This window comes from Lathyrus oleraceus, chromosome 3 (genome assembly GCF_024323335.1).
Source record: "Lathyrus oleraceus cultivar Zhongwan6 chromosome 3, CAAS_Psat_ZW6_1.0, whole genome shotgun sequence".
NCBI classification, from domain to species: Eukaryota; Viridiplantae; Streptophyta; class Magnoliopsida; order Fabales; family Fabaceae; genus Lathyrus; species Lathyrus oleraceus.
Genome location: NC_066581.1, coordinates 507,627,882 through 507,652,113, shown reverse-complemented (window position 1 = coordinate 507,652,113; position 24,232 = coordinate 507,627,882). Strand labels below are relative to the sequence as shown.

At 38.0% G+C, this 24,232-nt stretch overlaps 3 protein-coding genes across 3 annotated transcripts in view; all 3 read right to left on the bottom strand.

Annotated features, from left to right (window-relative positions):
* Window positions 1–8,614, bottom strand: part of LOC127128444 (uncharacterized) — a 59,372-nt gene extending 50,758 nt beyond the window's left edge. Inside the window, exon 1 of the mRNA XM_051057796.1 lies at window positions 8,440–8,614. The gene's annotated coding sequence lies outside the window, so the exon portion shown is untranslated. The remainder of the gene's footprint in view (window positions 1–8,439) is intronic.
* Window positions 1,857–8,276, bottom strand: LOC127131866 (probable ubiquitin-conjugating enzyme E2 25). Its single transcript, XM_051060757.1, has 8 exons — window positions 8,217–8,276; window positions 7,052–7,192; window positions 6,041–6,961; window positions 5,862–5,993; window positions 5,718–5,781; window positions 5,201–5,340; window positions 4,788–5,099; window positions 1,857–2,355 (listed from the first exon to the last, which is right to left on the bottom strand). The coding sequence occupies exons 1-8, from the start codon at window positions 8,274–8,276 to the stop codon at window positions 2,083–2,085; spliced, it is 2,043 nt and encodes a 680-aa protein (XP_050916714.1). The 3' UTR covers window positions 1,857–2,082.
* Window positions 8,615–12,312: 3,698 nt separating the features above from the next.
* LOC127128443 (protein MAIN-LIKE 2-like) lies at window positions 12,313–13,431 on the bottom strand. Its single transcript, XM_051057788.1, has 2 exons — window positions 13,225–13,431; window positions 12,313–13,123 (listed from the first exon to the last, which is right to left on the bottom strand). Exons 1-2 carry the CDS (start codon window positions 13,282–13,284, stop codon window positions 12,713–12,715), a joined length of 471 nt encoding a protein of 156 aa, XP_050913745.1. The 5' UTR covers window positions 13,285–13,431; the 3' UTR covers window positions 12,313–12,712.
* Between the last annotated feature and the right edge of the window lie 10,801 nt (window positions 13,432–24,232).

Genomic DNA, 24,232 nt, shown 5'->3' with positions numbered 1-24,232 from the left:
ATAATAATAATAATAATACTAATACTAATACTGGTACTGGTACTGGTCATACTAATACTAATACTAGATAATAATCTGATTTATTTCATACACAGATTCACATTAAAGAGGTTTCCTAATAGGATGTAAGCTAAACATATAAGCAAAGAAAGAGATAAACAAAAATAATTGACAATGGATCTTTTACCATCTTAAGAATGCATTAATAATTCATCCGAACTATATACAGTATTGAGAACTATGAGCAGGCCATTGAGTCTATATAACAAGGTTCAACAATGTAAACATAAAACAAAACCTTCTATTAAATTAAACCTTTATCAAGAAAATGTAGCAACTATTCCAACGGCTTGTTGCAAGTCTCAAAATTGGGTTCATCGTCGAGGATATATACTTGTACGATCCACGCCAACAAACTTACACCACCAACACCTCAACATCTAACCCCTAACAACATTGTCAGACCGGATACACACAACCTCGTGTCCGTCAAACTTTCCATTCCACCAACACACAAACATACAACCAAAACATGTCATACACCCAACCCCAATATCAAGAGCATATCACATACCACCACCAACAAATTGATCATCAACCTGAGACTCAACATCACTTCACACCCAACACATCACCCTACCAAAGCCGCCTTAGTCAGAACACCCCACGATCATTCAACACCAACCGCCCCTCCTCCTACCATAGCCAAGAAGCTCAAACCTCACAAAACCAAAACCTCCAACAACCTTATCTCTACCAAACACCCCAACAATCTTTCCAATCTTTCCTCGACGCATCATTCACAATTATGTCTCCCTTCAACCGTCCCGGTCGCCCACCAATTAGTCAAACACAACCCAACTACTCTGGTATGGGTCATGAACTCAGCTACGGCGGTACACCTTCGATGCATACTGAAGACTATGCCGATTTGTCTGACTATCTCAATAGGCATCTCCTGTAGTTTTTAAAAGGAGTCGCCAATTGGATTGACGCATCTTCCTAAAAGTGGGATACTTTGGAAATTTTTTTGAAAACAGAGTTATTTTGGGAATTTTCTTGAAAAACAGGGTAATTTTCGTAAAAAATTCTACTTTATTTCCAAAATGCTTGCGAGTCTCAAAATCCATTACTAAAAAATTGAAAAAATAACTCTTTCTGACTTCAAGAAAGTCGTGAAATTGATTTTGAAATCTCTTTAACAATAAATAAATAATAATAATAATAATAATAATAATAATAATGATAATGATGATAATTATAATAATAGTAATGATAATAATAATAATAATAATAATAATAATAGTAATAATAATAATAATAATAACAACAATAATAATAATAATAATAATAATAATACTACTACTAATAATAATAATAATAATAATAATAATAGTACTAATACTATACTAATACTTATACTCATACTCATACTAATAGTAATACTCATACTAATAATAATAATAACAATAATAACAATAATAATAATAATAATAATAATAATAATTATAATAGTAGTACTAATAATAATAATAATAATAATAGTAATAATACTAATACTAATACTAATACTGCTACCGGTAGTGGTACTCATGCTCATACTCATGCTCATACTCACACTCATAATAATAATAACAATAATAATAATAATAATAATAATAATAATAATAATAATAATAATAATAGTATAATAATAATAATAATAGTAATAATACTAATAATGTTACTGGTACTGGTACTCATACTAATACTAGATAATAATCTGATTTATTTCTTACACAGATTCACATTAAAGAGGTTTCCTAATAGGATGTAAGCTAAACATATAAGCAAAGAAAGAGATAAACAAAAATAAATTGACAATGGATCTTCTGCCATCTTAAGAATGCATTAATAATTCATCCGAACTATATACAGTATTGAGAACTATGAGCAGGCCATTGAGTCTATATAACAAGGTTCAACAATGTAAACATAAAACAAAACCTTCTATTAAATTAAACCTTTATCAAGAAAATGTAGCAACTATTCCAACGGCTTGTTGCAAGTCTCAAAATTGGGTTTATCAAGAAAATGTAGCAACTATTCCAACGGCTTGTTGCTTACCGTTGATGAAGACAGGAATTTCTCACAGTCCTTGGCTCCAACTTGTGTAAACTCTTTAACAAGCATATCCACATATGCAGCTAAAGAATTCTTAAACTCCTTTGAGCAGCTCTTGTCACCCTGATCAACATCCTGAACTCCGCCTTTCACCAAACAACCAACTTGAGCACCATCCTTGTATGCTTTACAAGCCACTAAAATGTCCTGAGCTCGCCTGCAGAAGTGCCCCTTAACAAAGTCCTCAAAACTCTGAAAAACTCAAAATAACCTAAATAGTCAGTTTTTATCCCAAAAGTTATAAGTTACAAGGCAATAGTATACATAAATAAAAAAACTAAATAAACCCATCACTTATTATATAACCTGGCTTACCAATCAATCATAACAGCAGTGAATAAATTTTAGTGTATAGTTAAAGAAACCTAATGTGATAAATTGAGGGGAAGATAGCCTAGAGTGTTTAAGTTACCATCACATAGCTCCTTCCCAATATGCTTCTGTGTCTGCTATTTCGTGCCCATTCCAAAAACTATACAGGAAACACATTCTCACCTAGGATGGTGTCAGATTATGATTGATGAGATGACAACTCTAGAATTTAACCAGACTTGGACTTGTGTCCTCCTCACCTACAGAGAAATCTATTGTTGGTTGTCGTAGGACCAGATGGTCAGATAGATCGCTTGAAAGCTTGTTTTGTTGCTAAAGGCTATACTCAAATTTCAGTTTCGATTATGGTGATACTTTTCTCCAATTGCAAATATGACTTTCTTATCAATGGCAGCTATGCACAGTTAGCCTCTCTATTAGTTGGATATCAAAAATGCTTTTTTACAAGGTGATTTAACCAAGGTCTATTTGGAGCAACCGCCAGGGTTCATTGCTCGGGGGGAGTCTTGTGGCTTTGTTTGTAAAGTTACGAAAAGCCTTATATGGTCTCAAGCATAGTTCTACAGCATGAGTTTGGTAGATTCAGTTCAGATCTTTGTGAATTTGGCATGGTCCGCAACGAAGCCGGCCATTCAGTGTTTTAAAGACCAATGCATTTATATTGTTGATTATATGGATGACATTGTTATCACAGGAAATGACCAAAGAGGCATTCATGATCTGAAGCAATATCAGATACGCAATCACTCAGAGGAAGTATGCTCTTAGAGGAATTGTTATCGTGGAATTGAAGTAGCTAAGTCAAAATCCGATACGTGATCTCTCAGAGGAAGTATGCTCTTGAGATTTTGGAGGAGACGAGCCATGAAAACATATGGCTTTCGCTTAAGCCGAAGTAAGACAATGTAAACCTATATTTATTTGTTTGGTACCTTTGGTACCTTCTATCTGTTTTGTATCTTGACTTCGGTCTTTCTTTTATTTCTAATATTTTTAATATATTATATATGTTTTTGCACTTCAAAAAATAAGAGTAAGGTCAGAAAAGAAGAAGTGTTTTTAACCTAAAGGTGAAAGTTGAAGACCATATCATACCACAAGTCACCCGATTTAAATATCTTTGATTCATAATACAAAACAATGGAGAAATAGAAGGAGATGTAAATCATGGAATTAAAATTGGATGGTTGAAATGGAGAAGGACCTCAAGGGATTTTATGTGACACAAAAGTACCGCTCAAGCTAAAGGAAAAAAAAATTAACGGACGGCAGTATGACCTGCAATGTTTTACGGGACTGAATGTTGGACGGTTTAGAACCAACACGAGAATAAAATAAACGTAGCAGAGAGGAGGATGTTGCATTGGATGTGTGGTAAGACTAGACGAAAGCACCTACGATAGAAAAGATGGTGAGGATTTTGTTGTAAGGAGTAGATCAGATGGAGAGGATTCATTTCGAACAACTTAAGGTAGAGAGAGACACATAAAAATTATAAGAGAAACTATTAAAAAAGATCTCGAGATTAATAAATTGGGTAGAAACATGGTCTTTGATAGAAGATTATGGTGTAATTTGGACCATAATTTGATCCATGTAGTTGACCCCACTTAATGGAATAAGGCTTGTTTGGTGTTGTACATTGTGAGTGTTAGACTGTTAGTTAAGAAAACACACTCATAAACATTTTCCTTAGAGTCAATAAAAGGACTCGTCCACTTTTGCTTTAATGATCTATGTATTTATTGTATAGGGTTGATATACGGTATCGTGTAATAGGAATATAATATTTTGCAGTGCTGCGTAGTTGAAACTTGAAACAAACGTTTAACAGTTGAAGATTTAGTATATATACTGGATACTTAAACAACTGCTTAGGGATACTTAAACAACTGCTTAGGGATACCTAAAATAATTGCTTAGAGATACTTAAATAAAGACTGCTGTGAATTGTGAATAACGTAGATCCAGTATGTCTAGCTTATATATCACTAGAAGTATATATATTTTGAAGGGGACTGAATCAAAATTCTCAATATCATTTGCCTATGCTTAGGTGATTGTTCTATAATGTTAAACTATTTTATAAATTAGCAAAGACAATGGCTATCATTATTCTCTTCTGACTCTCCAAAGCTTACCAAAAGGCACGTCAGAAGAATTTCTAGGCATCACTTTGCCGTGGTGCAATGAGTGAACATGACAACTAACAAAAGAAACTATTTAAAACAAAATATGTTATATGAGAATAGATAAAGAGTTGAAACCAAGATATGCTTCTAGAATCAAACCTTTGGAGGCCTTCTTATCAGATAAACCATTGTCCTCAATGATAAGAGGAATGTGTCTTCATTATACCGCAGGGATCTAGTTTCACCCTCAGCAGAACCACTCAAACGTGCATATCCAGGCTCATTAAAATAAGGCTGTGTATTCAAGATTAGACCTTGTATAGAGACCAGGACCTGTAAAATTGTTGAAACACCTGGGAGCCACTTCTCATTCTTATTGCCAGACCAGGTGTTAAGTAGACTAAGGCACACCTTGCCACAATTATATAAATTTGGGTTGAGCCGAAGTCCACCAGAGTGGTAGTAGACTTGCTGCATTGAAAAATGTCCCTTGAGTCAGACTTTGAATTAAAGGTTAAAAATAGTGTACATAAGAATACTGCAAGTCAGATGCGGTAATCTCAACAACATACCGGGGGTACATTGGGAAAGCCACTTGGAAAGGAAACATCAAAAAAGAAAATGCCATCATGATAAGGAGTTCCCTCTGCTCCAATAATTACAGCCCTCAACAGATCTATTCTTGATTCATAAACTCTGACAAATATTGAATCTAATAGAAATAAAAGAAAATGTCAAAGAAACAGCTAGAGATTGTACAAAAACTCAGTAACAGGTTGCTCATTATGATATTAAAAACACAATTTACAATTATTTTACAGATTTTTGAACCTCCAGCTTCAGAACAAGTAGCTATCTCTACCAAGCAAAAGAAAGACAAAAACTATTTTATAAGGATGTACACTTAACAAATGCAGCCAAACTAATGGCCTTTGGGTTTGACAAAAACCGCCAAGGTATATTAATAACAATGAAGTCAAGCACACAATAAAAATCCTCCAGCTTTAAAAAAAACAAATACAAGAAGTGATATGATAAGGAAAATATTACAGCCCATTCGTGACAGAAATACTGAAAAAACAACTTTACCTGGTAAATCCTTCTCCAATAACTTCCATTCTTCCTGAATTCTTTTAACCCAATTCTTTGAATGCTGTTCAGGAAACAAATTAATGGTTAAACAATATAGTTAAGATTAAAACTGGAACAAAATACATATAAAAAAAAAATTACCTGTGTCGTGGAAGAATTGGTGCGAACAAAGTAATGGTCTGAAGTGTCGTCAACAGTGTCAAATTGCTTAAAGTTTTGAAATTTCTCAAGAATTTCTTCTCTGGCTTCATCAGAGATGGTCACAACAGTACACTATCAGCAGTTGTGCCATTATTTCCATCTCTTGCAGTATTGTGAACCCAAGGGTTATTGAACATTTGCGCAGGTGTGGTATGAAGAGGAACAAATGGATTGGAAAAACCTGGATAAGCTGTATAATTTGGAAATGGATTAAAATGAGAAGAATTCAACCAAGGATTTGCAAATTCAGTTCCTGGAAAATGAATTGATCCATCTACATGTCCATAGAAATTTGAATAATGTGAACTGATACTTCCAGTTCCAGCTGCTTTCTTTGCACTTTCAAGTAGTTTCCAATGAGGTGAACCACCTCCATGTGGCAGCTTCATGACCCCTGAGTTGTCTACAGAGCCATGGTTAGTTGAAGAACCAAAAAAATAAGGCTTCTTTTTACCAGAAGGTCCCAAAGACAAACTAGATGTAGATGACTCCACTCCTAATGCCAACTTTAACTTGCGTCTCCTGCTCTGTGTGGCGTCAATTATTTTCTTACTAGGGTCAACTTGAGAAAATAATTGAGAAGATAAGTGATTTTGCACACTAGAACTACCTACTACAGGTCCTTGGGTTTCAGGCTTAATAGGCTCAAATGACCATGAAGGCTGAAATAAGCCATTAACTTGAGAATGTTTAGAATCAGATTGCGGAATATGAAAGCTAGGATAGAATAAACTACTTTCAGCATTCTTAGAACTTAGATTGTATTCCTTCAACCAAGGAACAGGTGCCTCAATACCAGGAGGTATGTTTGCATTGTCAAAATGCTCCTGCAGTAAAGTATAATTATCTACATCCATATAATCATCCGGAATAATATCACAGAAGCCATCATCATCATCGTCATACAAGTGGTCAGACTCATCCTCATCAATGTTGATTAAGTTATTTGATACAGAAGTATAACCATTGGAAGACTCTACCCTGCTACTTGGTCCAGATTTGTCAATCACAGGCGGATAATATATATTATCAAAGTCTTCCTGAAAATGGTTTCAAGAAAATTTTAGTCATTGTTAAAGTTAGAGACAATAATATCAATCAGCTACAAGAAAGACGTCTTATTCACAAACCATAGTTTGATGATCACCAGAACCGTTGCGAACAGATTCAGTTGTCTTCCCCTTATTACTTTCAACAATGTTTTCACCAATTAACACTAAATCTGTTGTGTCGTCATCATTGTCGATGTCGATCACATCCCGAAAAATGACCTACAGAAGAAAAATACTGTTGTGACATCCAAGAAAATAATAGACATAGAGAAACCATTAAATCTTAGAAAAACAAGAGTGCAAGGCAAGTTAGAACTAAGAGCATAGGTGTGCTTTAGATGTGTACGTAAAAGACATAAATGATATAATCCAATCAATGTCAATTTGAATATCTCCTAGTCAAAAGTAGGAAGAAAAGCAGTGCTTTGTAAATAAGTCAAATGGATATATTTACACAAGGTAAACAGGTAGTGTAACAGAAACTATCGAAACTAATTTTCAAGTGAATATTTTCAACCAACCCATGCAAATTCCTTGACCCTGATAACCAAAGTTAGTATCAGCATACATTTCACTTCACATAAAAGTGGCATTGACTACTGATAAATAACATGTCATCATCAAACAATCAGATCAATCGGTCAGGGGATGAAAATCCTCCTATGTATAATGGGGAAATAACAAAGTGTCATCTGATTGATCAATAAGAAAGAAAGTTAATGGGGGAAATGCTGGTAAAACACGCAGCCTCTCCGCTAATTGGAACAAGCAATTCAGTCCACTTTTCCCCGCTTGACAACCTTATTTACGCGTATTGCAGAATTATGTTGTCCCATTTCCGAATTCTTCTTGAATCTTAACCCATTGTAATCTTTTTTTTTATTCCGTTAAACATAGCTCTCACCATTGTTCACTCCCTCTTTAACCGCAGAGTAGTACTCATCTTTAATTTCGAATTGAATGGTATACTATTTCCCTTTCTCCCTTACTCCAAGAATAGTTCATTCAGTCTTTATCGCAATATACATTCTCAAGTGAACTAAAGACGTGCTGCAAACCGGAACATACGTCCTAAATTGCAGTTCAAAGGTGGGTTCAATGAATTCCCAACAAATGAACCAATTAATTTTTTAAAACATCAACTAGTTTTGGTACCAACAATAACCATGGATATAAGGTTAAGAAGTAAACCTAAAATAGAACAGAACCAGAAAAATAAAAGATTAGCGAGGAACGATGATACCTCTTTGTGCGGCTTGATAGTTCGCTGTGGTGGTGGAATCTCGATCACATCAGGGTCCATGAAGCTATGAGAACTGCTACCAGAATACACACTCCTACTGTGACAGAGGAAAAAAAGAGTGACTCTGTGTTTTCAATTTCAAGTGTACGTAATCGCGATCGCAAGAAAAAGAAAAACTCAATCAAAAAAAAAAGCTAAACCGAAAAGAGAAGGAGAAACCGACGAGTTGGAACTCTGAAATGAATGTTCAGATAGCGAAATTGAATAAACAAGTTGGTCAGAGAAAAATCAGAAAACAGGAGAATGCAAATGCCTCTGATGTGATGAATGAGTAAATGTCTTATGATACTGCCTTCGCGCGCTTGTGATGAAGATCAATATGGATTAAGACTACACCGTGTTTTTTACTTCTCACAAACCCTTTTTTGTTTGGTTATATCTAAAAAGACACTCTTTTTCTAGTAATTTACGTTTTAGCCACTATTGTTGAGTGATAGAATCTGTTGTCTTTTTTGGCTCTTTTATTTCCACTCCAACTAAATATTTTATTTAAACAATCCAAAACTTTTTTTTGTCATACTGTAAATTATAAAGGTAGTTATACTTTCAGAATAATTGTTCGGACATTTTTCCATTTCGTTAATGTCCTTTTTTGCGTTAAAGTATACGCGTCTCTAACTAATTTGTATTCATTTCAAAAAACACAAATGTTTGATTTAGTATATATATATATATATATATATATATATATATATATATATATATATATATATATATATATATATATATATATATGCTGTTTTAAGAATTAAATATTGTTAAATGATGGGATTAATGATGGGACTCAAAATGAAGAGGCGCCTCTAACAATCGGAGAAATAGGGGGGAGACCGTAGTAAACACGAAGCATATGATCATAATTCATTGAGGTGTTAATCTTGCAAGTTCATCCCAATCTTTTTGCATTGAAATCTTATTTTGATCTCGTTTCATATTCTTGGTGTCATCACATAACATTGACGTCATATGTGGAAATTGACATCTAATTATCTCGAATCTCTACAAAATCGTCGTCTTTTTACAGTAATTCGACAATAATCGATCAATCTCGTGAAAGTCACCTCAACAAACGCTACAATAGGCAATGTTCTAATCTTGGTAAATGGTGTGCATGAATAACCAACGAGGGAGACTCCACTCCCTCTGACAGTGAAGATTGATCTAATCTTGGTAAATGGTGTGCATGAATAACCAATTAATGTAAATTAACTCATTTTTATGGTTATGATTTATAAAAAATCAAACCATTTATCACAAAAATCATAGTGAAATTTATAATCGATTTCGAACCAATTTAAAACCGATTCTAAATGTGTTTTGATTTCAATTCAAATTATTTAATTAAATCTAAATTTCACTTCTTTTAAATTAATATCAATTTTTAATTTTAAATCCTTAAAACAAATTTTACGAGGCAAATTTACCGAGATAACCCACTTTTTCGAAGAAATTCCCAAAATAACCCACTTTTCAGCAAAATTCCCAAAATACCCCACTTTTAGGAGGAGGCGCCAATTGGATTGGCGACCCCTCTTAAAAATTGCAAGGAGGCGCCAATTGGATTGGCTAGGGCACCTGCCCTAGCCAATCCAATTGGCGCCTATGTGTAATTTTTAAGAGGGGGCGCCAATCCAATTGGCGCCTCCCTTAAAAAAGCCTCAAATGAAAAAACCTCCAACATGAAAGTTGTAGATCTTTTCAAGAAAATGAATTTGGATATAAATTTTGCATCATTTGGATTTTTTATGAGAAAGTTATGGGCAGTTGAAGTTGGACTTCTGAGTTTTTCAACTATAATCTGACCCATAATGTCTTGCATTATTTCATGTGTTTCTTTTAGAGTTATGAAATTTTGTCCAACATAACAACTGAAGTAGACATCTTAAATTTTCCAATGCACTTTGTCCCACCTCAAAATAATTAAAAATGAGTGAGTTAGGTTCCTGCGAAGTTGACCCAAACTTAGGGTTTCTGTCAAAACATGTGTATGTGAATTTTGCCAAAAAGGACCAACTTCAAGCCCTTCTGTTTGAATGATAAAAGCCTCAAATGACAAAACCTTCAACATAAAAGTTGTAGATCTTTTCAAGATAATGAATTTGGACTAAAGTTTTGCATCATTTGCAATTTTTATGAGAAAGGTATGGGCACCTGAACTTGGACTCTTTGACATTTTAACTGTTATCTGACCTATAATGTTTTGTATTATTGCATGTGTCTGTGTTAGAGTTATGAATTTTTGTCCAACATAACAAGTGAAGTAGACATCTTAAATTTTCCAATTCACTTGGTCCCACCTCAAAATAATTAAAAATGAGTGAGTTAGGTCCTTGCGAACTTGACCCAAAATTAGGGTTTCTGTCAAAACATGTGTATGTGAATTTTGCCAAAAGGGACCAAATTCAAGCCCTTCTGTTTGAATGATAAAAGCCTCAAATGATAAAACCCTCAACATAAAAGTTTTAGATCTTTTCAAGATAATGAATTTGGACAAAAAATTTGCATCATTTGCATTTTTTATGAGAAAGGTATGGGCACCTGAACTTGGACTCTTTGACATTTCAATTGTTATCTGACCTATAATGTTTTGTATTATCATATGTGTTTATTTTAGAATTATGAAATTTTGTCCAACATAACAATTTAAGTAGACATCTCAATGGAGTTTCAGTCAAAACATGTGTATGTGAATTTTGCCAAAATGGAGTTTAGACAAAGAAACCTAATGTTTGGAGTTTACACAAAGATAAATTTGATATAATACGAATTCATATTAATAAAATTTGGATTTTACACAAAGAATCCTAATGGTGATGACCGGGGTCACCTAACCGACCTCCGGTCCCACATCCCCTAGCTACCCTAACCCTTGGCCCTAACCCACGTTGACGATTCTGCACCGGTGTTTGTTCATCTGATGGTCCAGGAGCGTCATTACCTCCTACAGGAGAAGATCCGTTGAGGTATTCAGCCAACTCAGCATAGTCTTCAGTATTCAATGATGGTGTACCGGCGTAGCTGAGCTCATGACCCATGCCAGAGAAGTTGGGGTGTGGTTGACTCATGGATGGGCGACCGGGACGGTTGAAGGGAGACATGGGTGACAATGATGGGTCTAGGAAAGGTTGGAAAGGTTGTTGGGGTGTTTGGAAGACATATGGTTGTGGGATGTTTTGGTATTGTGATGTTTGGGGTTCTTGGCTACGGTAGGTGATGGGGCGGTTAGTGTTTTGGCTAAGGCGACTTTGGTAGGGTGATGGTGTGGGTGCGAAGCGATGTTCGGTCTGAGGTTGATGGTCCATTTGTTGGTGGTGGTATGGGGGATGTTCTTGGTATTGGGGTTGGGTGAATGGCATGTTTTGGTTGTATGTTTGTGTGTTTGTGGAAGGGAAAGTTTGACGGATAGGTGGTTGTGAGTAACCGGGCTGAGAATGTTGTTGGGGGTTAGATGTTGATCCTTCTTGTGTGTAACTTGTCTGGCGTGGGTCGTAGAGGTACATATCATCGGTGATGAATTGAAATCCAACCGATCTGTACCAAGCCATATAAGTACGACTTGGTTTTACCTCATTTGGCATGACTGCGTCAGTTAAGACATGGTCATGACGGTGCTTTCACTTGCGACACTCTGATCTTGCGAAGGTTTTCCAAGGGTTGTAGTTCCATTGGTCGTTCACTTTACGCATATGCCATTCTCCTAGGCTAGCTGGGGGGTCTGGGATATTCTGGACCATACCGAACTGCAGCTTCACACGATCGATGTTGTGCATCTCCACTGTTGTGAACCGTATTATCGGTGTGCATGCTGTCCATACGGCTGCGTCTTCAGGGTTGACCTGATGCTCATGATCCATATTAAGGTATGGACGCCAAATGAACTGAAATGTTAAAGACGATAGGATTTAAATGAATGTAGAAAAAGTCAACATAATATGACGAATTAATGAAGTTATTTTGCTTACGTCTGTCGATCGAAGGTGATCCAACAGGTTGCGATACTGAGTAATACAGTGTCTCGGACATCTGCTGTAATTCATACCACGTGCCGACCATCTACACCAAAAAGTTAAAATAAATTAGTTATGGGTACTAAACTGTAAGGAAGTAAGTAAAGATATAGCAATTTAAACAACTTACTTTTTTGCATATGGAAAAGTGAAGGGGTTGTTATTGACCGGTGCTAGAGACGGTAGTCTTGACCATCCCCATGCTTGTAGCAAAACAGCACATCCAGAAAATGTAGATTTGTCTTTGTGGGAGTTTTTGCACAACGAACTATAGAGATAGGCTAGACATGCTGATCCCCAATTGTAACTACCTATTCTATCTATATGTCTAAGTAAAGGTAAGTACATAATATGCATGCTAGAACCACTACCTTCGGGAAATAAAAAGGATCCTAGTAACAACATAATGTAACATCTAGTTTTGATTATTCAAGCATCTTCGGTAGAATGCTCATCTAAATATAAACTATTATAATATGACTTTAGGCGTGAGAGTAGTATACCTTGACCTCTAGCATTATCATCTAACAAATCAGTGTCTAAAAGCTCCATGCAAATTGAATTTGCATAGTTGGTCTTACCATTAACAGCTTTGCCTTCAATTCGTAGTCCTAAAAGCATGTAGACATCTTCTAACGTCACGGTACACTCACCGGTTGGAAACCAAAATGTGTGTGTCTCTGGCCTCCATCTTTCGCATAAGGCTAGAATGAACTTGTTATCTATAGACCAAGACATAATCTTGCTAATGTGACCAAAACCGGCGAGTTCAACATAAGGTTGAATCATCGGGTCCATTGGGACAAATTCGTGGACTCGAGTTCGAAACCTTGATACATCCTATAATAGAAATAATATAACACTTGACTAAGTTGGTATTTCAAAATAAAATGGGGTTGGTGGAGATGAAACATAAAAAATTAGTATAAGAAAAAACTTACGTATGTTGCGATGTTTGCAACTGTTCCTCTGTGTGCTTCGCCCATTGTGAGTAAAGACATATTGTTGGGGAGTTGGTGTAGATGAAATTGGAAGATTTTGTTGAAGATGAAATTGTAAAAGAAGTAATGTAGATGAAGTAGTGAGAATGTTGGTGTGGAAGAATTGTTGAAGGAGTGGATGAATTTATAGGCAAATGGAGGAGAGCATAAAAAATTGTGTTTGCATGGTGTCTCCACCTCATTTGGCGACCATGTACAATAATAAAGAGGGGGCGCCATTCAAATTGGCGACACCATAGGGTACATGCATGCAAGGCTAGTTCTAAATGCTTGGTTTCGAGGACTGACTCCATGGGGGCGCCATTCAAATTGGCGACCATGTACAAGCCTTAAGTGTAGGTGCCAAACCAATTAGCGCCACCGTCTACATGTATGACACGTGGCATTCTTGTCTCCTGCATGCTGAACAACTCACTTATGGATGGCTTGCATGATTGACACATCATCTCTGACCATCTTAGGTGTCTGACACGTGTCTGTATTGTCTCCTGCATGCTGATGACTAGCTTCTTGATAGCTTGCATGGTTGACACATCATGTCTGACCATCTTAGGTGTCCGACACGTGGTTGTCTTGTCTCCTGCATGCTGATGACTAGCTTCTTGATAGCTTGCATGGTTGACACATCATGTCTGACCATCTTAGGTGTCTGACACGTGGTTGTCTTGTCTCCTGCATGCTGATGACTCACTTCTTGCAGGATTGACACATCATCTCAGACACGTGGCTCTCTAGTATCCTGCATGCTGAAGACTCACTTCTTGATAGGTTGCCTGTCTGACACATCATCTCACACTGTCTTGCCTGATTGAAACATCATCTCAGAACTGTCTTACATGTCCGACACATGGCTATCTTGTCTCCTGCATACTGAAGACTCACTTCTTGATAGCTTGCCTGGTTGACACATCAACTCACACTGTCTTGCAGGATTGACACATCATCTCAGACACGTGGCTCTCTAGTATCCTGCATGCTGAAGACTCACTTCTGTCTTGACTAGCTAGCATGCTTGACACATCAACTCACACTGTCTTGCATGACAGACACATCAACTCATGACTAGCTAGCATGCTTGACACATCAACTCACACTGTATTGCATGACAGACACCTCATCTCAGAACTGACTTGCATGCTTGACACATTATCTCAGAGTAGCTTCAATGTCCGACACATCATCTCAGAACTAGCTAGCATGTGAGACACTGATACCATCTATTTAAGTGTCTTACTATCAACATCCAAGACACTTCACTCACATTCATCTGCACTTGCAAAATAGTTTTCATCTCCAAAATGTCATCTTCATCATTATACAGTGTCAACGTTCACTGCAACGGTGAAACTTTTGAGTCTGAGCTTCATGGTTTTTGTTTTAGAAACACTGATACCATTAGAGTCACGATGAAGAGAAATGCAACCTTTTTGCATTTGAAAAAAAGAATACAATCCTTTATAGGATCAGGTATTGTGTCAAAGATGACATATCAAAATCCTATATTTTTTGAGAATGGTCAATGCAAGTTTTTCCCCCTTAAGATACGAGACGATGAAGATGTTGAAAACATGTTTCTTAGTCATGAACATTCAGGCATGGATTGTATCGAGTTGTACATTACTCTACAACCATGTATACCGTCTCAACAGTCTCAACTAACCGATCAGGATGCAGCTGGTGAAGATGCTGCAGATGATGCACAATGGTCAGATGAACTCAACCCAGAAGCAGAAGTAGAAGTCGACGTTGTTGATGAAGAAGAAGAGGAGACTGAGATACAGGTTGATCACATCCTGAACAACGACGATGAAGATGAGGCTCAACCACCACCAATACCTCCTAGTCATGCCTACAATCCTCCTCAACATATGACAAATATGGATCTTCACGACGATGAAACGTCCGACAGTGTCTTCTATAATCCGTATCCGAGACCAGTAGGCGAATTAAAGGTGGGAGACATGTTTCGTACCAAAGAAGAATGTGTCTTGGCAATCAAAAAATTCCACATGAACAACTTTGCTGACTTTACAGTGAAACGCACTGATTCTAGAAGGTATGTTATCGAATGTCGTAACATGCTTTGTAAGTTTCGTTTGGCTGCATCTTACAAGAAGAAAAATGACTCTTGGGAGATCGCTTCAATAGACCCACCACACAGTTGCGTTGCAACTAACGTTGAACAAGATCACCGTAAACTGAGCACAACTTTGATATGTCAAGACATTCTGCCATTGGTAAATAAAGACCCATCAGTGAAGGTGAGTATAATTATATCCCATATCCGAACAACATATAATTATACTCCATCCTACAAGAAAGCATGGATTGCGAGGACAAAGGCTGTTGAACAGGTTTTCGGCAACTGGGAGGATTCATTCAAGGAATTACCACGGTTTTTATGGGCACTAAAAACTTATGTCCCAGGAACTGTGGCAATTCTGGAGACAGTGCCAGCAATGATGCCAGACGGAACCTCTGCTACAGGTAATAGAATATTTCACCGTCTCTTTTGGGCATTTGACCCGTGCATCAAAGGTTTCGCTTTCTGCAAACCTCTCCTGCAAATTGATGGCACCTGGTTATATGGAAAACACAAGGGTACTTTGCTCATGGAAGTTGCACAAGACGGTAACAACAATGTATTTCCCATTGCCTTTGCTCTTGTTGAAGGTGAAACGGCTGGTGGATGGGGTTTCTTTCTTCGACATCTCAGAACGCATGTCGCTCCACAAGCCAATCTATGTTTGATTTCAGATAGACATGCTGCCATTGAAAGTGCCTACAACAACCATGACAACGGATGGCATGATCCCCCTTCTACACATGTCTACTGTATCAGACACATTGCACAAAACTTCATGCGTGCTATAAAAGATAAGAATCTTCGCAAGAAGGTGGTGAATGTTGGGTATGCTTTAACTCAACCGTCATTTCAATATTATCGTGATGAGATTCGACTGTCTAATGAAGAAGAGGGGAGATGGATAAATAACATCCCAGTAGAGCAGTGGACAAGAGCATTTGACGGTGGTTGTCGATGGGGCCACATGACAACAAACATTGTGGAATGCATGAACGGGGTTTTCAAAGGGATTCGAAATCTGCCGATAACCGCCTTGGTAAGATCAACCTATTATAGGTTGGCTTCTATGTTCGCAACCAGAGGTGAAAGATGGAGTGCAGTGTTAATGTCCGGACAAGTATTCAGTGAGTGTTGCATGAAGGTCATGAAAGAGGAGAGCATCAAAGCTACGACACACGCTGTAACAGTGTTTGACCGTCATAGACAAAATTTCAGCGTCCAGGAAACAATGGGCAACAACGAGGGGAGACCAAATTTAGCCTACGCTGTTAGACTACACAGAAGTTGGTGCGATTGTGGAAAATTTCAGGCCTTCCGCATACCTTGCTCCCATGTCATTGCAGCATGCGCTTATACTCGTCAAGACGCTTACACCCATTTATCTGATGTGTACAAGGCCAGCACCATCATGAATGTATATAGTCAAAGCTTTTCAGTACTACCAATGGAGGATTACTGGCCTCCATATGAAGGAGATATTGTTTGGCACAATGAAGAGATGCGTAGAAAGAAGAAAGGAAGGCCAAACAGCACACGTATCAGAACAGAGATGGATTCCACAGATAAAATGATAAGATTATGTAGTATCTATCGTCAACCAGGACACAACAAAAATAACTGTCCCAATCAAGGAGCATCATCTAGATCTTAAGATTTTTGTAACATTTTATCTAGATCTTAAGCTTTTTGTAACATTTTATCTAGATCTTAAGCTTTTTGTAACATTGTATTTCTGTAACAATCAATCATTATATATCATTAAGTTCTTGTTACAACGAGTTTCATAACCAACATCAGTACAAAACATCTAAAAACATAAATAATTCTAACTGATTACAACAATCAAATTAATGTCGTCTCGACCGAACATCATTTCCCTAGCATCCTTATCAGTCTTCATTCGCACCCAACCAAAGATACTGTCAAGTCTCTCAATACTTCTGATTTTTTCCCCTTCTGGTATTTTCCCGTCTAACCATCGAACCAGCTCCCTCTTCAGTTGATCTAACGTGGTGATGTTCCAAAACAGCATCAGCAATTGAGGTTTGTCTCTCGCATAAATCACCTTACCGTATCGGCGACGAACACCAAACATGATAGCCAAATGATTATATGAGTTATGGAACAATAGGTCACACAACGCATCTATTTATAAGACAAAAAAGGCATTTTATGAGGGACTCGCCAATTGAGTTGGCGCCTCCTTTTAAAACCTACACATAGGCGCCAATTGGATTGGCTAAGGCACCTGCCCTATGTCGCATCCGCGAAAAACAACCGGCGGGCTGAAACAAAAACAACACAGAGCCGCCACCGTGCGTTATTTATCCCAAAGAGGGAAAGGAAACGCTCAGAGTAAACCGGGAAAGAACATGGTCTCGCGACCAAAGAGAATGGGTTCGGGAGTCGGTTACGCGAGGGGAAGGTATTAGCACCCCTCACGTCCGTCGTACTCGACGGGATCCACGCTCTAGAAGAAAGAATAGGTTGCTAAACAAACAGGCAAACATCATACACACACGCTAAAACAACACAGGTGGGGGGGAAAGAAAAGGGCTCGATAGGACATTGCGTCCTATGCCTACGTATCTCGTCTGGAACGAGAATCAGAGCTACCGTAGTTCGGCTCACGCACGCCAAACAACACAAGACACACACAGGCAAACATGGAGCCCGAACGCCAATCACTGGACTTACATCGGCATCCGAACCAAAACACACACAAGAAGGCAAACGTGGAGCCCGAACGCCAATTACTGGACTTACATCGGCATCCGAACCAAACACACGCACACTGGAACCCATACGCCACTCGATGGACTTACACCGGCTTCCAAGCACACAACCAGAACAAACAAACAACAAATGGCTAAGGAGTCGGGGACTCGAGCCTAACCATCGTCAAACAACACACACAAAAAACAAAAAGGTTGCCCGGAGAGGTCTCGCACGACCACCTGCCTACGTACCTCATCTGGTATGAGGATCAGGGCGACGTAGTTCCCCTGCGAAGGGAAAGGAACACACAAACTAACAGGGAGTCGGGAACTCGAGCCTGATAGCTGGCAAGCACAACACCCATAAGACGCTGAGACGTCAGAAGAAACTGAACACACAGACTAACAGGGAGTCGGGAACTCGAACCTGATATTTGTCAAACAAAACACACGCAAAAAAAAGAAAAGGGTGCCCGGAGAGGTCTCGCACGACCACCTGCCTACGTACCTCATCTGGCATGAGGATCAGGGCGACGTAGTTCCCCTACGAAGGGATACAAGGCTAGCCTAACCAGATAACAGAGGGAGACACAACTAGGGAGACTACGACTCGAGCCTAGATGTTATCATGCAAAATCATCCCTAAGTTAAGGTTGCTACCTATCTCACACAGGAAGTGAGCTATCTTAGCAATGACTTGCACAGGAAGCAAGCCACACTAACCTGACTAGAAAGCACAAGCAATCAATCAAAAGCACACAGCATGCACACACTATATACACAACAAGTGGGGCTCAAACAAAGGTGAAGTCTTAGTTGAGGGGTCATATCAACCTCAACAAACAGACTCTGTAATCGGGTGAGAGTTGCTCTTAACCTTGACATTGAGGGTCAAGGTGAAGCAGATGAAAGGATATGAGGGGTGTGCCTCATTGCTTCTATCTCTGGTCAGAGAGAGCATCTGATATAAGAAGGTGGGGGAGTTCAGAAAGATGGAACTCTCTCCCCAAGTTAAGACTCAATGGATCTTGGGCTTTACTCAACATGCTTCAAACACAGGTAGTGTGAGCAATGTGAGTGACTCACAGACTAGCAGGAGATAGGTTGCTTATCTCTTGGGTTCTGCCAATTTGCCTTTATGAAGGACTTTCCTGCTTAGCACAATAATAAACAAACACAAACATTGCCCCGAAAGGGGGACTTCAGACAGGTGCCTGGCCAAGTAACAGGCCAGGTCTTCCAGACTACATGGAGACAAGAGAGTCTACCTCTATTGGTTAAATAACCAAGCACCAGCAAGCAAGTTCAAAAAGAACTGAAGCGACTATGGTACCTGGAATCAATCTAGCACAATTAGTACTCAGACAAACCAACAGTAAACAGCAAAAGTTAATTTGTACAACCAAACACAAGTTAATGCACACAAGTGCAAGCCATGAGCTCAAACTCAAGCATCAAACCCTACAACACAAAGTCAATGTTAGTTTACAACATCAAACAATCTCAATTTACAACTTGAATTTCTTTCCTTTAAGCCTTTTGCACTTTTAACCTGAAAATCCAAACCAAATGTGAGAAACTAGACCACTAGGCCAATCCTAGGGTCCAAAGGAGATAAAAAATCCTAAACAGCAAGTGAAATTTATCCAAAATCACATTCAAACAAATTAGAAACAAATGCAATTGGTCCCATGCTCATATCAATCACCATTATCATTTCATGCACAAAATAGTATCAAACATGCAATTTGCAACTTCAAATGACCAAACAGAACCATCTCAATCAAAAGCATACCAAAAAAATTCAATTAATTCCACAAAAATTCACACCTAAACAGGACACATTCAAGGCATAGCATGTCAATTTTCAGCTCAATTGGACAAAAGTAAGTAGGTCAATGAAAATCAAGAAGTCCAGACACATTTATACAAGCCAAAACAAGGCATCAACACAAGCATCAACTTCCAAAAATCATAAAACAGTGACAACAATTAAGAAATGAATGGGATCAAAACCAAAATGTCCTATAATGTGTCTACAATCCTCATACCAAATTTCATCTTCATCCAATACACCATGAGAATTTCACAAATGAAATACAAACATGTGTCACACAAAGTTACCAAATGGCTCAACAGGAAAGAAAATTATCAATCAATTAGAAAATGCAACCAACAAATCCAGCAAAATTCACATGTTATCTTGACATATCAATGATCATTCATGCAAAAAATTAACTCAATCAAACATCCCTAAGCATTTTAAATAAAATCAGAAAGTTGACCTAGCTTGGTGTGACACAAATTGTCACACCTCTAATCAAAAAATCATATCTCCATCACCAAGTATCCAAAAATCACAAACTCTATATGAAAATCACCAGCAACATGTCCAGAACAAGCACAAAAATTTTCATCCATTTCTTTAAAGGTATGAGTATTTCATGAAGGTTTTGGCAAAACAGACAAAAATGTGACACATTCCATAAACCCTAAGCCAATTATTTTTCTACACATGCAAAAAATCCACAAAAACAACCATTAAATTCTACACATCATCATGAGCATTATGCAAAAAATTTCACAAAATTTGGATGAGTTTTGAGTGAGATATGAATTTATAAAGATCATGTAACAAAATGTAATTGAAAAATGAAAAAGAAATAAAGAATAATATAAATTAAATGCGCCAGTGGCATTTTTGTAATACTAATGCCACTGGCCAAAACGACATAGTATTGAAAACATTACATGGCACGCGCTCATTGGACCTGGGAAGCGGGAAACACAATTCAAAACCAGGAAAGGCAAAATGAAGATCTAACAGCATATTTCACGTGTTCTTGAGCAACAAATTTCCAGAAAATTGCAGAAAATGAAGAACAACTAATCTCCACCAAAATCAACAAGAGTATAATCAAAAGAACCGCATGAGCATGTAGATTCAAGATATGCAACTCATTTGCCCTAACTCTAACCACAACTCACGGATCGATCAAAAAAAGAAATGACATCAAACATTCAAATCGATATATCTCACTCCACACTCAATCATTTCATAAGCCAAGAGTATCATCGTGTTCTACATTGAATGATCTTTCAAAAGCATATGATAATTTAAGAAATGGTGAAATTCGAATTTATGCACCTTGAATGAAGCAGCTGTTGAATTCGATGTTTCTGGATGCAAAAGCCTCAAACAGATGAAGATGAAGGTTGAGGAAGTTGATTGGAAGAAGATCCTTGGCTCGAGGTTGCTTCAATTGCAAGAATTCTCAAATCACCATTGTTGAGCTCATGATGAACAGTTGCGATTCTTCAATCTTTTGGCAATGGCATATCAAAACAGATCCTCCTCAAGGTGTATGGAAGATGAATCAAAAAGAATCAAGCCAATTGATGGAGAATTCGTGGAGAAATCTTGAAAAGTAGTGATGAAGTTCTTGATGAATTTTGGAGAAAATGGAGGGAAAGTTAGTTATATTTCTTGTGAATTGTGATTATGATTAACATTCTGTTATGATTAATCATTTATACCAATGCTAATCCAATTTACTAATCTCAATTAGCAAAAATGAAATGAAATTAGCTTAATTGCACTTTAAATGAAAGTTCCAAAATGGCCTTGCCAAATTTTGCCATGTGACAGCTCATGACAGCTCAAGCAACTTCTAAATGTCATTTGGAGTGTGTTGCAAAAATCCTCATTTCAAAATTCCATGTATTTCTCAACTTGGACCATTTTGCCCTTGGATTTTAATTGTTGCACTTGAAAATTGACCTTTTGCATTGACCATTTTTGATGAATTTTGATTAGGCACCATGAAAGTACATGTGAAATGGAGTTTGCTCATAAAAAGATCATCCATTTTGGACATTCCATGTGAAAGTTATGCCACTTTGATTATAGGCATTTTTGGAAAATGAATGGACCATAACTTGTCAACCATACATAGGAATTTCAAGTTCTTGGACTTTTTGGAAAGTTGAGATCAAGATCTACAACTTTCATGTTGAACAAATTTTCACTTGAAGCTTTTTTGGACATGTAATTTTGTGATGAAAAACTTTCCATTTTTGGAAACTTCCATTACAAGTCACTTTCTATTTTTGGCAATTTTTCTCCTGACTTTATTTTCTTCATTCTTGAGCTTTGAAATGTCAAATGACACTTATTTCAACATGAATGAAGTGTATCCAACTCTCTCCCACCTCCAAATCCATAAAATCAAGCACAGTTGACCACAGTTGACTTTTTCAGCTGATAGATGAATTTGGCAATGCACTGATCAAGCTGAGCCCCAATTCTCTGATGAAGTGGCTCAAGGATGAAACCCTAGCCTCAATAAGCTCAATAAAATCACATGATGATCCCCATATCCATCACAGACCCCATCTCCTGCACAAACCCTGATTGGCCCAATGCAACTGATTAGGGTTGACCAGTGGTCAAAACCCTAATCTCAAGGTATATAATCAGTCACTTGATGATGACAAACCATGATGATGATGATGAATCATTCCAATCAAGATGAAGACCAATCTCCTTTGAGAATCACAAAACCCTAATTTGATGCACACATCCTCAGATGATCAATAATCAGTCAATGAAACCCTAGCATGCATCTCCACCTCTTCATCTCCTGATCAAGACTTTTGAAGGACGACTTGCACAATGTTACCACATGATATGCAATATGCAATGCCTAATGACCTAAAAATGCAATGCAATATGTTAAGCTAGTCCCAAGAGAGGAGGGCAAATTTTGAGGTGTTACAGCTGCCCCTATTCAATCCACTGTTAACCTGTCGATATGAATAGCCTCGGCTTTCAGATGATCAGGATGAAGAGTGATTGAATACCAAGAACAGACGAACAATTTGCACTCTGACGGGATATAATTAACATCGCCTGTCAGAATCGGCGAAGAACACAATCTTCAAAGAAGAACCCGTCTGGTACGGAGAAAGTCGGCCTGATCACCGAAACAGCAACGTCGACCTGGATACCAAAATAAATGGTAACACAGGGACAACCATGGCCTGAACACCACATCCGCTGGGGATTATCATCTCCTCCTTTTTTGCTTTTCTTGAACCCCGAAGTTTTCTAATGACTTCTCTTTTTTCAATTTCTTGAACCCCGCAGTTTTCTCGCGCAAATGATCCCCGATCATTGCATTCGAACCCCGACATCCTTTTTGCCAAAATAATGAACCCCATTCTCCAGAAAACACCTCGTGTCTCCTTTTCTCCATTTGAACCCCCGTCGCCTGACGATAACTCGTGATCGCCATTGTGAACCCCATTCTCCAGAAAATGCCGCAACATTTCCCTTTCTCCATTTGAACCCCGCTCTCCAGAAAATGCCTCAACATTTCCTTTTCTCCATTTGAACCCCGCTCTCCAATCTCTCGTGATAATTCCGCTGACAACGTCGGAAATAACACCAAACACCACTCTGAGGGCGACATATCAGAGGGTATACCTTCCCAAAAGGAAGGTAACATGTGCATCTCTTCATCCGAAGACACCTGTAACGACCTCCATTGGCCTCAGCCAAAGTCTAAGGTGACACATGATCAGAAGATAATCCTGAGGACCTCATCCCGGATATAATCTTCAACTCTAATCTCCAATTGGACCCCGATCTCCAGAAAATGTCTCAACATTTCCTTTTCTCCAGTTGAACCCCGATCGTCGCGCTGATCGCGTAACATCCTTTGACTTTATTTCCATCTCCATCTGACGGAACAGTTTTCCTCCAGTATCGCACTACTGGGGAACCTTGCTGATCTGACATCTTGATACTAAACTCCTCAGAGTACCACCTTCAACCAGACACTGACTGATGACTGGGAAGAAACTCGACGTTTACGGGACATCGAACGATGATGTTTACCAGACACCAAAGAAAACTCGACCAAACATTAAACAATGATTGGGAGAAAACGCGACGTTTACTGGACATCGAACAATGATGTTTACAGGACATCGAACAATGATGTTGACAGGCATCAAACAATGATGTTTACAGGCATCAAACAATGATGTTTACAGGCATCAAACAATGATGTTGACAGGACATCGAACAATGATGTTGACAGGACATCGAACAATGATGTTGACAGGACATCGAACAATG